The sequence below is a fragment of the Cherax quadricarinatus genome, chromosome 49 (assembly GCF_038502225.1).
Source record: "Cherax quadricarinatus isolate ZL_2023a chromosome 49, ASM3850222v1, whole genome shotgun sequence".
NCBI classification, from domain to species: domain Eukaryota; kingdom Metazoa; phylum Arthropoda; class Malacostraca; order Decapoda; family Parastacidae; genus Cherax; species Cherax quadricarinatus.
In genome coordinates, this window is record NC_091340.1 from 14,601,350 (window position 1) to 14,617,939 (window position 16,590).

Here is a 16,590-nt window from a genome sequence, read left to right on the forward strand (position 1 = left end):
AACAAGAAATAGAAAGAAAATAGCAGAAAACCCAGAGGGGTGTGTATATATATGCTTGTACATGTATGTGTAGTGTGACCTAAGTGTAAGTAGAAGTAGCAAGACGTACCTGAAATATTGCATGTTTATGAAACAGAAAAGAGGACACCAGCAGACTTATCCCCCTATAATTTTTGCACTCTCTTTTGTCCCCTTTGCCTTTATGCAAAGGAACTATGCATGCTCTCTGCCAATCCCTAGGTACCTTACCCTCTTCCATACATTTATTAAATAATTGCACCAACCACTCCAAAACTATATCCCCACCTGCTTTTAACATTTCTATCTTTATCCCATCAATCCCGGCTGCCTTACCCCCTTTCATTTTACCTACTGCCTCACGAACTTCCCCCACACTCACAACTGGCTCTTCCTCACTCTTGCAAGATGTTATTCCTCCTTGCTCTATACACGAAATCACAGCTTCCCTATCTTCATCAACATTTAACAATTCCTCAAAATATTCCCTCCATCTTCCCAATACCTCTAACTCTCCATTTAATAACTCTCCTCTCCTATTTTTAACTGACAAATCCATTTGTTCTCTAGGCTTCCTTAACTTGTTAATCTCACTCCAAAACTTTTTCTTATTTTCAACAAAATTTGTTGATAACATCTCACCCACTCTCTCATTTGCTCTCTTTTTACATTGCTTCACCACTCTCTTAACCTCTCTCTTTTTCTCCATATACTCTTCCCTCCTTGCATCACTTCTACTTCGTAAAAACTTCTCATATGCTAGCTTTTTCTCCCTTACTACTCTCTTTACATCATCATTCCACCAATCGCTCCTCTTCCCTCCCGCACCCACTTTCCTGTAACCACAAACTTCTGCTGAACACTCTAACACTACATTTTTAAACCTACCCCATACCTCTTCGACCCCATTGCCTATGCTCTCATTAGCCCATCTATCCTCCAATAGCTGTTTATATCTTACCCTAACTGCCTCCTCTTTTAGTTTATAAACCTTCACCTCTCTCTTCCCTGATGCTTCTATTCTCCTTGTATCCCATCTACCTTTTACTCTCAGTGTAGCTACAACTAGAAAGTGATCTGATATATCTGTGGCCCCTCTATAAACATGTACATCCTGAAGTCTACTCAACAGTCTTTTATCTACCAATACATAATCCAACAAACTACTGTCATTTCGCCCTACATCATATCTTGTATACTTATTTATCCTCTTTTTCTTAAAATATGTATTACCTCTAACTAAACCCCTTTCTATACAAAGTTCAATCAAAGGGCTCCCATTATCATTTACACCTGGCACCCCAAACTTACCTACCACACCCTCTCTAAAAGTTTCTCCTACTTTAGCATTCAAGTCCCCTACCACAATCACTCTCTCACTTGGTTCAAAGGCTCCTATACATTCACTTAACATCTCCCAAAATCTCTGGGAATCGAATATTTACCAAAAATCATATATGGCTAACCCAAGCCAGGTGCTAGAAATAAGCTACATTGACTATTTTGGGTTATCCTAGGTTCTCTACACATAGTAGTATTGATATTAGCATAATAAAACATATTCTCCTGCATCATGAGACTGAGCTCATGGCAACCGACAGTGGCTTCCAAGCCACCTTATCTTTAATGGATAATGTACTGTGTCGATGCTTTACATAATGAGAAGCCTTTCTTTCATTCATTGGAACCGTGGCTAGGGCTAAAAGTAAGCAGGTTATAACAATAAATACAGAAAAAGAAATTGGAGTGACTTATGCAGCAAGTAGCGCCACCAAACAGTACAAGCAGGTTGGTCTGGCAACCCTGGAAAATTGAAATTATGCTAGCCAAAATTAGTGCCGAATAACTGATTGACGGATTTGTGATGGCAGACCTGTACCAGAACAAGCTTTGAATTTACTGGTAGTTTAGTTTCTTCCTGTGGCAGCTTTATGGGATGGTTCTCAAAAGTTGGTGCACCTTGATACATGAGTATATCATGTATGATTCCATCTTCACTTGCATGACAAAATAGTTTGAAACCCCACTTGTCTGGTTTGGTTTTGATGTACTGCCTTAGGTTTCCAGTGGTTTTACCCTTGAGAGCAACCATAACTTCATCAACAGATTGCTTGGGTGTAGCTGGAACTTTCAAGCAAGCATTAGTTAGTGCAGTGTAAAGAGGCCTTATTTTGTGGAATCTGTCATTATCCTTCTTTTGTGTGTTATCATTGAAATGAATCATACACCTAAGCAACCTAAACCTCTTAGATCCCATGACCTCTGCCAGATGGGTTACCCTAAATGCAGTTACCCAATAGTCTTCCATGGCTGGGTATGAATTAATACCAATAAACAACAGAATACCTATGAACCTTGTGAATTCTTCTGAATCTGTTGCAAAAGTAGTATATTTTTTTGCTTGGCATACAAATTTATTTGATATGTTATTTTGTCTATCAAGTCTTGAGTAAAGAAATCACTAAAATATTCATATGGACACCTAACTGCAAGATGCTGTTCATGTTGGTATTCAGGCAAATGGTCATTTTGGCTGTCAATGTGGGAACATTGGGTGTCACCCTGAAGAGCAAGCTCATCATGAATATGTTCTTTATTAGGGTACTCCTCGATCGTAATACCTTTCTTTTTCTTGACTACTTCTCGCTTTTTGGCTGGTGTATCTTCCACCTCCTCATCACTTGACACATCTGCATCCAGTGGCAAGTATTCATCGTCACTTTCAAGCAATTCTGCGTCATCTGGCTCTGGATCTGAATCACTTGCTTCCAAAATTCAGATATATTTGGACTTCTGGTTGGAGGGCCCACCATAAAACAACGTTTTATGGTCCAACTTGAACCATTTGTAAATGGTCCAAGTCGGACCGAAACGTCGTCCTAAGCTCCTCTCTTCTGTGCGGGTGTATCGTTCCAGTCAGGGTATTGTGCCTTTTTTTATTAATTTCTCATTGATCTGGAAGGACAATAAGAACGTTCTGTACACACCCAGACCACTACAGAATTCACATATGCATTAGAATTTTTTTAATTAATAATTATTGACTGAAATTTGAAAATGGGCCTAAAGTGGCAGTACAAGGTTTGACTGCTCCTTTTTTGTTGCACTTTTTTCAGTTGCATGGTGCACTCATATTATGCTTCACACAGACTTTGTACATATATCAAAATATGGCTAAACTATTCAATTACGCATTAGACACAAAAGTCAGTACTTACCAACATTGTAGAGGGTAAAATCCAAGGGTATACAAGTGTCACTCGATGAAAAAGCTGCTCTCGGCGATGCCAAGCAAGAAGTGTTTACATTTTGGTCTCTCAACTGATGGGAATCAAGCAGATGAAATCACCACTTAGGCTTGTGATTGGTCAGAAATAGAGAACGGGAATCCAGATACGCAGGGGGAGTAGGAGGACATGTGTAAACACCATGCATTTAGGACCACTTTAACCTGCTATTGCATCATTAAGGGATTTTATGCATAGATTTATTTTGCATACGGAACAGTAAAATGAGGATGTGACATAACTTTTCTTTTTGCTGCAATATTTGCAACTAAGTAGCTTGCCTAGCATTGGCCAGTGCTTTAGAGTTGTGTCCAAAGTCACACTGTCATCAGGCCTTTCTGCACTTTGGTACTGCATTGCAGATGGAAATTGCAAGGTTGACAAATTATGATCATTACCCCTTCATGGGGCAAGGCAGACCAAAATGCAAATTCGAAATTGATTTCGTATGAGAGGATAGAGCCGCTCAATGTAAGGTCAATGAGCCCATATAAATGGAGTTGTAAAAGTTACTTTTCGAGCAATTGCTGATATGTGAAGTCCGAGTAAACTCGGACCTGCCCGCTAGAGGGAGAACAATTTAAAATGTTGCAAGGTTGCAAATGTTAAAAAAAAAAACTATTTTTTAAATTTATTATACAAGTAGACAATATAAAAAACAAAAATGGAACTTGTTTCAAAACATTTTGTAAGCATTAAAAAAAATAGAAATAGAAACTAGTTATCAACAATGACACTGTGGAAAATAATGTATTTTCCGAAAAAATCTAGCGTATTTTTTATGAAAATTAGTGTAATACATTGTATTTGACAAAAATTAATTTGTAAATGAAAAAGAGAATGCAGAGAGAAGCTCTGTGCATGTGCTGAGGAGCAGAGAAGAGTCGCCATTGTTTTTTTGAATGTGCTACAGGCACACTAATGTAATGTGCTTAATTTTCGTCACTCTAGGGATTATATTGGGCTTAAAACCTCTCAAATAGGAGCCGAAAATGTTGGATGTGCAGTCCTGCATAATTTGAGCAGCAGATGGACAGGACAGCGCCAGGAACCTGAGATAAGCTATCTAAATTATGTTTGTAATTCTGGCCAGTATTATCATCATAAATTTGGGTAGAGAGGGGGTTCTGTACATGATACACAGTAATCTCCAGATTAATTGGTGAGTGTTATGATTATAAATTCTCCTTCTGTTATATAAATGTGTATATGTAATCATTTATTAATTTTAATATACAGTCTACAAGTTTATATTAAATTTTACCAGAATTCCTGGTAATGTATATTTCATTTGCAATTAATAGGTCTGGAGAAACTTGTGGAGAGAGAGATTATGGTAGGTACCAAAGGGGGACATTTTTTGCGACCTAGGTGTGATAAAAGTTCCTACTTGTCTCTGTAACTTTGATAAATAATAGTTATCTTTGTTACCATTTACTTGTATGTATCTAATGAGATTCATCCAGGTAAATGTAATTTTCCACAGACACACTGCAATGGGACACAACTTTCAACTGAAATATTCCTGAGTTTCTTGAGAAAGAACAATCATTCTACATCACTAATTTTTACAATGAAACTTTATGAAGCAATTTCTATCTTTCTTGATGCATAGATTTACTTTGCATGTGGCACAGGAAAATGAGGATGTGACATGATTATTCTTTTTGCTGCAATACTTGCATGTAAGCAGCTTACCTAGGACTGGCCAGTGACCTAGCTGTCTATCCAACCTCACACTGTCATCTGGCCTTTCTGCACGTTGGAACCGAAATCCAGATGGGAATTCCAAGTTTGGCAATTCATCACTATTGTCAACCAAAGAAGTACTGGGTGACCCTCTTGGAGTTAGTCTCATGCTGGTGCGGTTGAACTTTTGTCCTTTGGATCTTGCAGTGACAGAGATGTCAAGCCTGAATACCTTCAGTGGCTTGCATTGCATTTTTAGTGACCGACAATCACGGCAGTAAAGAAGCCACGCATTCACAACAGCAAGATCCAGAACATAAGCAAACAGCCGCATGTACCAACGTTTTGATTTCATTGGTGTTTTGTAAAGATGCACCAACATGTTACTTTTGTCAATACCTCCCATGTGTGCATTGTAGTTCTTGATGATTCCAGGGCACTCGAAGTGGTCTTTCGTCTTTGATACCTTGTCATATCTTTCAATAAGACTCAGAGGATAAACTCCCACATCATTTGTCACTAGAGTCACAACTTTGTTGTCCTTCCATCTTACAACAAGGATATCATCATTGCTTTTGAAGTCAAAAGTGCCCCTGGGCACATTGTTCTTTTCCATTTGTTTGACAGGCATCAGTTGTGGCTTACCACATCTATTATCACGTACTGTTCCAGTGTATCTGCAGTTATACTTGTCTCTTAGCACCTTGACCAAAGGTAGACTTGAAAAGAAATTGTCAGCATAGATTGCTGATGTATTTCTTTGGTTGAGAGATCTTGCAAGTACAAGAACAATCTTGGAGCTTATTGGGAGTGTACTTTCTTCATTTGGCAGCTTTATATGATGGTTCTCAAAAGTTGGGTTACCTTGATACATGAGAATATCATGTATGATTCCATCTTCACTTGCACGACAAAAGAGTTTGAAACCCCACTTGTCTGGTATGTTTTTGATGTATTTCCTTAGGTTTCCAGCTGTTTTACCCTTGAAAGCAACCATAACTTCATCAACAGACTGCTTGGGTGTAGCTGGAACTTTCAAGCAAGCATTAGTTAGTGCTTTGTAAAGAGGCCTTATTTTGTGAAATCTGTCATTATCCTTCTTTTGTGCGTTATCATTGAAATGAATCATACGCCTAAGCAACCTAAACCTCATAGATCCCATGACTTCTGCAACTTGAGGTACCTTACTTGCAGTTCTCCAATAGTCCTGAATGGATGGCTGTACAGTGTAACCCATATACAACAGAATACCTATGAACCTAGTAATTTCCTCAGAATCTGTTTGAAAAGTAGTATGTATGTTTTTTTGCCGGGCATACAAATTAGTTTGAAATGTGATGTTGTCTATCATGTCTTGAGTAAAAAAGTCGCTAAAATAATCATATGCAGACCTAATTTCAATAGGCTTCTCATGTTTGTATGCAGGCAAAGGGTCATTCTCTATGTCATCATTCTTCCATTGGGTGTCTCTTTGTGAAGCAAGATCATGAAGATCTTCTTCATCAGGGTACTCCTCCACAGTAATACCTTTCTTCTTGTTCAATTTCTGCTTTTTGGATGGTGGCCTAACTTCCTCCTCCTCATCTGTTGACACCTCTGCATCTGGTGGCAAGTATTCATCACCACTGTCCACCAAGTGCAGTTCATCTGGGTCTTGATCTGAGTCACTTTCATCCCAAACACAGACAAATTTTGACTTATCCTTGGAGGACTCACCATAGAACAATTTCTGATTGATCTGGAAGGACAATAAAAACATTCTGTACACACCCAGATCACTACTGAATTCATTTATACACTACAAAATTTTATGGAAATGTTTATATACTGAAAGTTGAAAATAGCACCTAAAGTGGCAGGTCAGAGTGTGCTCGGACCTGTTTTGTTGCACTTTTTTCATTTGCATGGTGCACTCTTATTATGCTTCCCAATGACTTTATATATCAAAATATAGCTAAACTATTCATTTACTCACTAGACACACAAATTAGTACTTACCAACATTGTAGAGGGTGAAATGCAAGAGTACAGGTCTCCCTCAACATTCACGAGGGTTAGGGGATCAAAGAGCCTCGCGAATGTTGAAAAAACGTGAATGTTTGGTGCCCCAATATATTGTAGGGAATTATAATACAATACTGCTTCCTTAACTTGTTGAACCATGAACAATCATAAAATACATGAAAACGTCGTAAATTGTACTAAATACATACGTTATGCCTTAACAACATGCATGTTATTAAATACCACTGCCCCCACCACTGCAAGTCCCTACTACCTCCGACCCCCCACAACTGGCAGCCAGCCCTCCCACCACTGTGTGGTGAGTGTTTTGTTTGTTCATTATTTGCTATTAAACTACAGTATAAATAATGTCAACTCATTTATGACTGTATATTGGAATGGCTATTCGGACAGGTATTGGAAGGTGACATCATGTGTTTACTCTTGAACACAGCAAAGAATCAAACATTTCTGCTACTGCTAATAATAATAATAATAATAATAATGATAATAATGATAATAATAATAATAATAATAATAATAATACAATAAAAATAATAATAATAATATAATAAAAATAATAATAATAATATAATAAAAATAATACATATTATTAATAATAATAATAATATAATAAAAATAATACATATTATTAATAATAATAATAATAATAATAATAATAATAATAATAATAATAATAATAATAATAATAATAATATAAAATAATAATAACATAATAAAAATAATAATAAATAATAATAATAATAATAATAATAATAATAATAATAATAATAATAATAATAATAATATTAATATAATAATAATAATAAATACGATAGAATTGAAGAAGGAAATTGTACAAAAATACGAGGGTTGAAGCAGTGGTGGAGGAAGTGGTTGACGCAGCGTCAGTGTGGCTTTGTTTATGCTGGAGTGAACATTAGTCTCCGTGCTCTTCCAAACATTTCACAATAATTCATTGTATTTGGTGCTTGTAGATTGAGTGTGACTGGAGTGGTAGAGGCAGTGGTAAAGGCAGTGGTAGAGGCAGTGGTAGAGGCAGTGGGTGAGGCAGTGGTAAAGGCAGTGGGTGAGGCAGTGGTAGAGGCAGTGGGTGAGGCAGCAGTTGAGGCAGTGGGTGAGGCAGTGGTAGAGGCAGTGGTAGAGGCAGTGATAGAGGCAGTGATAGAGGCAGTGGGTGAGACAGCAGTTGAGGCAGTGGTAGAGGCAGTGGTAGAGGCAGTGATAGAGGCAGTGATAGAGGCAGTGGTAGAGGCAGTGATAGAGGCAGTGATAGAGGCAGTGGTAAAGGCAGTGGGTGAGGCAGTGGTAGAGGCAGTGGGTGAGGCAGCAGTTGAGGCAGTGGTAGAGGCAGTGGTAAAGGCAGTGGGTGAGGCAGTGGTAGAGGCAGTGGTAGAGGCAGTGGTAAAGGCAGTGGGTGAGGCAGCAGTTGAGGCAGCAGTTGAGGCAGTGGTAGAGGCAGTGGTAGAGGCAGTGGGTGAGGCAGTGGTAGAGGCAGTGGGTGAGGCAGCAGTTGAGGCAGTGGTAGAGGCAGTGGGTGAGGCAGTGGTAGAGGCAGTGGGTGAGGCAGTGGTAGAGGCAGTGATAGAGGCAGTGGGTGAGGCAGTGGTAGAGGCAGTGGTAGAGGCAGTGATAGAGGCAGTGGGTGAGGCAGTGGTAGAGGCAGTGGTAGAGGCAGTGGAGGCAGTGGGTGAGAGGCAGTGGTAGAGGCAGTGGAGGCAGTGAGGCAGTGGGTGAGGCAGTGGTAGAGGCAGTGGTAGAGGCAGTGGTAGAGGCAGTGGTAGAGGCAGTGGTAGAGGCAGTGATAGAGGCAGTGGGTGAGGCAGTGGTAGAGGCAGTGGGTGAGGCAGTGATAGAGGCAGTGGGTGAGGCAGTGGGTGAGGCAGTGGTAGAGGCAGTGATAGAGGCAGTGGTAGAGGCAGTGGGTGAGGCAGCGGTAGAGGCAGTGGTAGAGGCAGTGGTAGAGGCAGTGGTAGAGGCAGTGGGTGAGGCAGTGGTAGAGGCAGTGATAGAGACAGTGGGTGAGGCAGCAGTTGAGGCAGTGGTAGAGGCAGTGGGTGAGGCAGTAGTAGAGGCAGTTTACCTGGAGTTTACCTGGAAAGAGTTCCGGGGGTCAACACCCCCGTGGCCCGGTCTGTGACCAGGCCTCCTGGTGGATCAGAGCCTGATCAACCAGGCTGTTGCTGCTGGCTGCATGCAGTGGGTGAGGCAGTGGTAGAGGCAGTGGTAGAGGCAGTGATAGAGGCAGTGATAGAGGCAGTGGGTGAGGCAGTGGGTGAGGCAGTGGTAGAGGCAGTGATAGAGGCAGTGGGTGAGGCAGCAGTTGAGGCAGTGGTAGAGGCAGTGGGTGAGACAGTGGTAGAGGCAGTGATAGAGGCAGTGGGTGAGGCAGTGGTAGAGGCAGTGGTAGAGGCAGTGGTAGAAGCAGTGATAGAGGCAGTGGGTGAGGCAGTGGGTGAGGCAGTGGGTGAGGCAGTGGTAGAGGCAGTGATAGAGGCAGTGGGTGAGGCAGCAGTTGAGGCAGTGGTAGAGGCAGTGGTAGATGCAGTGGGTGAGGCAGTGATAGAGGCAGTGGGTGAGGCAGTGATAGAGGCAGTGGGTGAGGCAGTGGTAGAGGCAGTGGTAGATGCAGTGGGTGAGGCAGTGGTAGAGGCAGTGATAGAGGCAGTGGTAGAGGCAGTGGTAGAGGCAGTGATAGAGGCAGTGGGTGAGGCAGTGGTAGAGGCAGTGGTAGAGGCAGTGGGTGAGGCAGTGGGTGAGGCAGTGATAGAGGCAGTGGGTGAGGCAGTGATAGAGGCAGTGGGTGAGGCAGTGATAGAGGCAGTGGGTGAGGCAGTGGGTGAGGCAGTGATAGAGGCAGTGGGTGAGGCAGTGATAGAGGCAGTGGTAGAGGCAGTGGGTGAGGCAGTGATAGAGGCAGTGATAGAGGCAGTGATAGAGGCAGTGGGTGAGGCAGTGGGTGAGGCAGTGATAGAGGCAGTGATAGAGGCAGTGGTAGAGGCAGTGGGTGAGGCAGTGGGTGAGGCAGTGGGTGAGGCAGTGGGTGAGGCAGTGATAGAGGCAGTGATAGAGGCAGTGATAGAGGCAGTGATAGAGGCAGTGGTAGAGGCAGTGGTAGAGGCAGTGGTAGAGGCAGTGGGTGAGGCAGTGGGTGAGGCAGTGGGTGAGGCAGTGATAGAGGCAGTGGGTGAGGCAGTGGGTGAGGCAGTGGGTGAGGCAGTGGGTGAGGCAGTGGTAGAGGCAGTGGGTGAGACAGTGGTAGAGGCAGTGGTAGAGGCAGTGGTAGAGGCAGTGGTAGAGGCAGTGGTAGAGGCAGTGGTAGAGGCAGTGGGTGAGGCAGTGGGTGAGGCAGTGGGTGAGGCAGTGATAGAGGCAGTGATAGAGGCAGTGGGTGAGGCAGTGGTAGAGGCAGTGGTAGAGGCAGTGGTAGAGGCAGTGATAGAGGCAGTGGGAGAGGCAGTGGTAGAGGCAGTGGTAGAGGCAGTGGTAGAGGCAGTGGTAGAGGCAGTGGTAGAGGCAGTGGGTGAGGCAGTGGTAGAGGCAGTGATAGAGGCAGTGGTAGAGGCAGTGGGTGAGGCAGTGGGTGAGGCAGTGATAGAGGCAGTGGTAGAGGCAGTGGGTGAGGCAGTGGGTGAGGCAGTGGGTGAGGCAGTGATAGAGGCAGTGATAGAGGCAGTGGTAGAGGCAGTGGGTGAGGCAGTGGGTGAGGCAGTGGGTGAGGCAGTGATAGAGGCAGTGATAGAGGCAGTGATAGAGGCAGTGATAGAGGCAGTGGTAGAGGCAGTGATAGAGGCAGTGATAGAGGCAGTGATAGAGGCAGTGATAGAGGCAGTGATAGAGGCAGTGATAGAGGCAGTGATAGAGGCAGTGATAGAGGCAGTGGTAGAGGCAGTGATAGAGGCAGTGATAGAGGCAGTGATAGAGGCAGTGATAGAGGCAGTGGTAGAGGCAGTGATAGAGGCAGTGATAGAGGCAGTGGTATTTACTAACATATATGTTATAAATAATAATAATAGTACATGTTAATATTAATAACATTATAATAATAATAATAAATGTTATTCATAATGTACTATTATTATTTATAACATATATGTTAGTAAATATCACTGCCTCACCCACTGCCTCTATCACTGCCTCTACCACTGCCTCTATCACTGCCTCTACCACTGCCTCTACCACTGCCTCACCCACTGCCTCTACCACTGCCTCACCCACTGCCTCTACCACTGCCTCTACCACTGTCTCACCCACTGCCTCTACCACTGCCTCACCCACTGCCTCTACCACTGTCTCACCCACTGCCTCTACCACTGTCTCACCCACTGCCTCTACCACTGTCTCACCCACTGCCTCTACCACTGTCTCACCCACTGCCTCTACCACTGCCTCTATCACTGCCTCTACCACTGTCTCACCCACTGCCTCTACCACTGTCTCACCCACTGCCTCTACCACTGCCTCTACCACTGCCTCTACCACTGCCTCTACCACTGTCTCACCCACTGCCTCTACCACTGCCTCTACCACTGTCTCACCCACTGTCTCACCCACTGCCTCTACCACTGTCTCACCCACTGCCTCTACCACTGCCTCTACCACTGTCTCACCCACTGCCTCTACCACTGCCTCTACCACTGCCTCTACCACTGCCTCAACTGCTGCCTCACCCACTGCCTCTATCACTGCCTCTATCACTGCCTCTACCACTGCCTCTATCACTGTCTCTACCACTGTCTCGCCCACTGTCTCTACCACTGTCTCGCCCACTGCCTCTACCACTGCCTCTATCACTGCCTCTATCACTGTCTCTACCACTGTCTCGCCCACTGTTTCTACCACTGCCTCTATCACTGCCTCTATCACTGCCTCTATCACTGCCTCGCCCACTGCCTCTACCACTGCCTCTACCACTGCCTCAACTGCTGCCTCTACCACTGCCTCTATCACTGCCTCTACCACTGTCTCGCCCACTGCCTCTACCACTGCCTCTACCACTGCCTCAACTGCTGCCTCTACCACTGCCTCTATCACTGCCTCTACCACTGTCTCGCCCACTGTCTCTACCACTGTCTCGCCCACTGCCTCTATCACTGCCTCTACCACTGCCTCTATCACTGCCTCTACCACTGTCTCACCCACTGCCTCTATCACTGCCTCACCCACTGCCTCACCCACTGCCTTTACCACTGCCTCTACCACTGCCTCAACTGCTGCCTCACCCACTGCCTCTACCACTGCCTCACCCACTGCCTTTACCACTGCCTCTACCACTCCAGTCACACTCAATCTACAAGCACCAAATACAATGAATTATTGTGAAATGTTTGGAAGAGCACGGAGACTAATGTTCACTCCAGCATAAACAAAGCCACACTGACGCTGCGTCAACCACTTCCTCCACCACTGCTTCAACCCTCGTATTTTTGTACAATTTCCTTCTTCAATTCTATCGTATTTATTATTATTATTATTATTATATTAATATTATTATTATTATTATTAGCAGTAGCAGAAATGTTTGATTCTTTGCTGTGTTCAAGAGTAAACACATGATGTCACCTTCCAATATCTGTCCGAATAGCCATTCTAATATGCAGTCATGGATGAGTTTACATTACATATACTGTAGCTTAATAGCAAATAATGAACAAACAAAACACTCACCACACAGTGGTGGGAGGGTTGGCTGCCAGTTGCAGGGGTCGGAGGGAGGGTAGTAAGGACTCCTGGTGGTAAACTTAAATATGATTTGGCAGCTGGGAATTTGGCGGTTGGAAATTCGCAAATGTGTGAAGCCCGCGAAAGTTGAAAACGCGAATGTTGAGGGAGACCTGTATATGAGGAGCACTTGACGAAAAAAAATGTCAGGGCAACACCAAGCTAGAAGTGTTTACATTTTGCTCTCTCAACCAACGGGAGGCAAGGAGACGCCATCGCCGCTTAGCTGGAGGCGACTCAAGGAAGGCTTTTGATTGGTCAGAAATAGAGACCGGGAACCCAGATGCATGGGGGGAGTAGGAGGACATGCGCAAAAACCATGCGTTCAGGTCCGAGCACACTCGGACCTGCCCCCTAAAGGGGTACTGTCACCACTAGAAGTACTTGGTGAAGCTATTGAAGTTGTTCTTAACCCTCTGTCAGGCAATGTCTGATATAATGGAATTTCACACTTGACTCCTTTAGAGTGGATAGAGTAACTCAATATAAGATGAATGAGGCCATATAAATGGAATTCTGATGGTTAGTTTCCGAGCAATTGCTAATCTGTGAAAGGCAGTTAAACTCGCCCATGCCTGAAATAGGGAGTATAAATTTGAATGTTGCAAACTTGCAATTGTTAATAAAACACCCAATAACTATTTTTAAAATTTATTATACAAACATACATCAAAAACATCAATGGAACTTGTATCAAAACATTTTGTAAGTATTAGAAAAATATAAAAATGAAAGAAATAGCAACAAGGTCACATTGCAAAGGGATAAAACTTTCAAGTCCCATATTCCTGAGATTCATGAGGAAGAGCAATCATTGTATATTGCTAATTGCTAGAATGGAAGTCTATGAAGCAATTTTTAGCCTTCTTTATGCATAGATTTACTTTGCATACAGAACAGTAGAATGCGGTTGTGACAAATTTTTTCGAGTTGCTACAATACTTGCAACTAAGCGACTTCCCTAACACTGGCCAGTGGTTTAGAGCTTTGTCAAGCCTCACACTGTCATCAGGCCTTTCTGCACGTTGGCCATGCAGAGCTGTCACCATGCTGACACCATTGGAAGTACATGGTGAATTACTTGGTGAAGGTCTTGTAGATGTTCTTAGGGTGCTGTGTCTATACTTTTGGCCTTTAGACCTTGCGGTGACAGAGATTTCATTCCTGAAAAGCTTCAATGACATGCACTTGGCATTTACTGATTGACAATCACGGCAGTAAACAAGCCATGCATTCACAACAGCAAGATCAAGAACATAGGCAAACAGCCGCATGTACCAACGTTTAGATTTCATTGGTGTTTTGTACAGATCCACCAACATGTTACTTTTGTCAATACCTCCCATGTTTGCATTATAGTTCTTGATGACTGCAGGGCACTGTAACTCGGTTTTGGACTTTGTAACCTTGTTATATCTTTCAACAAGACTCACAGGATTGATCCCTACATCACTTGTCAATAAAGTCACAACTTTGTTGTCCTTCCATCTTACAACAAGGACACCATCATTGTTTTTGAAGCTAAAATTGCCCCTGTCCACAATGTTCTTTTCCATTTGTTTGACAGGCATCAGATCTGGCTTACCACATCTATTTTCACGTACTGTTCCAGTGTATCTGCAGTTATACTTATCTCTTAGTACCTTGACCAAATATAGACTTGAAAAGAAATTGTCAGCATAGATTGCTGATGTGTTGGTCTTGTTCAGAGTTGTTGCAAGTACCAGAACAATCTTTGTACTTATTGGTAGTTTAGTTTCTTCCTGTTGAAGCTTTATGGGATGGCTGTCAAAAGTTGGTGTGCCTTGATACACGAGTATATCATGTATGATTCCATCTTCACTTGCACGACAAAAAAGTTTGAAACCACACTTATCTGGTTTCGTTTTGATGTACTGCCTTAGGTTTCCAGCAGTTTTACCCTTGAAACCAACCATGACTTCATCAATAGATTGCTTAGGTGTAGCTGGAACTTTCAAGCAAGCATTAGTTAGTGCAGTGTAAAGAGGCCTTACTTTGTGGAATCTGTCATTATCCTTTTGTGTGTTGTCATTGAAATGGATAGTCCTTCTAAGTAACCTAAACCTCTTAGACCCCATGACTTCTGCAACCTGGGGGATCCTAAATGAACCTGCCCAATAGTCTTCGAGTGATGGTATTTGAACAATACCCATGAACAACAAAATACCTATGAACCTCATGATCTCTTCAGAATCTGTTGCAAAATTATTAGTTATGGTTTTTTGCTTGGCATACAAATTTGTTTGAAATGCTATGTTATCTACCATGTCTTGACTAAAGAAATCACAAAAATACTGATATGGAGACCTAATTTGAAGAGGCTTTTCATGTTCATATGCTGGCAAAGGGTCATTTTGGAGGTCAACCTGGGACCACTTTGGTTCACCTTGAAGAGCAAGATCGTCATAAATATGTTCCTCATCAGGGTACTCCTCGATCGTAATGCCTCTCTTTTTCTTGACTAATTTCTGCTTTTTGGCTGGCCTTTCTTCCTCTTCATCATCACTTGACACCTCTGCATCCGGTGGCAAGTATTCATCACCACTATCAAGCAATTCAGGGTCATCTACCTCTGGTTCTGAGTCACTGTCATCCAAAATGCAGACATATTTTGACCTGGTGTTGGAGGGCTCTCTATAAAACAATTTCTCATTGATCTGGAAGGACAATAAAAACCTTCTGTATAGATCCAGACCACTACAGAATTCATATATGCAATAGAAATTTTTTTATAAATATTTATTTTCCTGAAAGTGTACTATGTCACTAAAAGGGCAGCAACGAAAATTTTCGCCCTTCCTTTGTTGCACTTTTTTCAACTGCAAGCTACACTCACATTATGCTTCACACGGACTTTATGTATACATCAAAATATGCCTAAATTATTCATGTACGCACTAAACACAACAATCAGTACTTACCGACATTGTAGAGGGTAAAATCCAAGAGTATATTAGTGACACTGGATGGAAAAAACCCACTCTGGGCAACGCCAAGCCACAAGTGTTTATATTTTGTTCTCTCAACCAATGGGAAGCCGGCAAATGCCATCACCACTTAGCTGAAGCGACTCAGGGAAGGCTTGTGATTTGTTAGAATTAAAGAACGGGAATCCAGATGATCGGCGCGAGTAAGATGACACGCATAAAGGTGCACATGTTTAAGCGCGAAAATTTTCGCTGCTACGCGACAAAGGGATTTATGTTGATGTGTCTAAACTTTTGTCCTTTGGATCTTGCAGTGATACGATTTCATTCCTGAATAGCTTCAGTGGCATGCATTCCATTTTTAGTGACCGACAATCATGGCAGTAAAGAAGCCATGCATTCACAACAGCAAGATCAAGAACGTAGGAAAACATCCGCATGTACCAACATTTAGATTTCATGGGCGTTTTGTACAGATGCACCAACGTGTTACTTTTGTCAATACCGCCTATGTTTGCATTATAGTTCTTGATGACTGCAGGGAACTGGAACTGGTTTTTTGTCTTTGTTTCCTTGTTATATCTTTCAGTAAGATTCACAGGATTAACCCCACATAATTTGTCACTTGTTGTCCTTCCATCTTACAACAAGGATACCATGATTTGTTTTGAAGTCAAAAGTGCCCTTGGGAACTTTTCCATGTACATATTTGACAGGCATCAGTTCTGGCTTACCACATCTATTTTCACATACTGTTCCAGTGTATCTGCAGTTATACTTGTCTCTTAGTAACTTGACCAAAAGTAGACTTGAAAAGAAATTGTCGGCATAGATTGCTGATGTATTTCTTTGGTTGATAGTGGTTGAAAGTACCAGGACAATCTGTGAACTTACTGGTAGTT

General features: G+C 42.7%; 1 protein-coding gene across 3 annotated transcripts in view; it reads right to left on the reverse strand.

The window, feature by feature from the left end:
• Window positions 1-3,948: 3,948 nt before the first annotated feature.
• LOC128696943 (piggyBac transposable element-derived protein 3) overlaps window positions 3,949-16,590 on the reverse strand; it is a 92,063-nt gene continuing 79,421 nt past the window's right edge. Inside the window, exon 7 of one of the 3 annotated variants that reach the window (XM_070095203.1) lies at window positions 3,949-6,732. In XM_070095203.1, coding sequence (XP_069951304.1) covers window positions 4,867-6,732 — 1,866 coding nt within the window. In that variant the 3' untranslated portion in view covers window positions 3,949-4,866. Of the gene's footprint in view, window positions 6,733-13,377; window positions 15,419-16,590 lie in introns of those variants that run through there. The other 2 variants (XM_070095202.1, XM_053788368.2) reach the window with 2 other exon arrangements.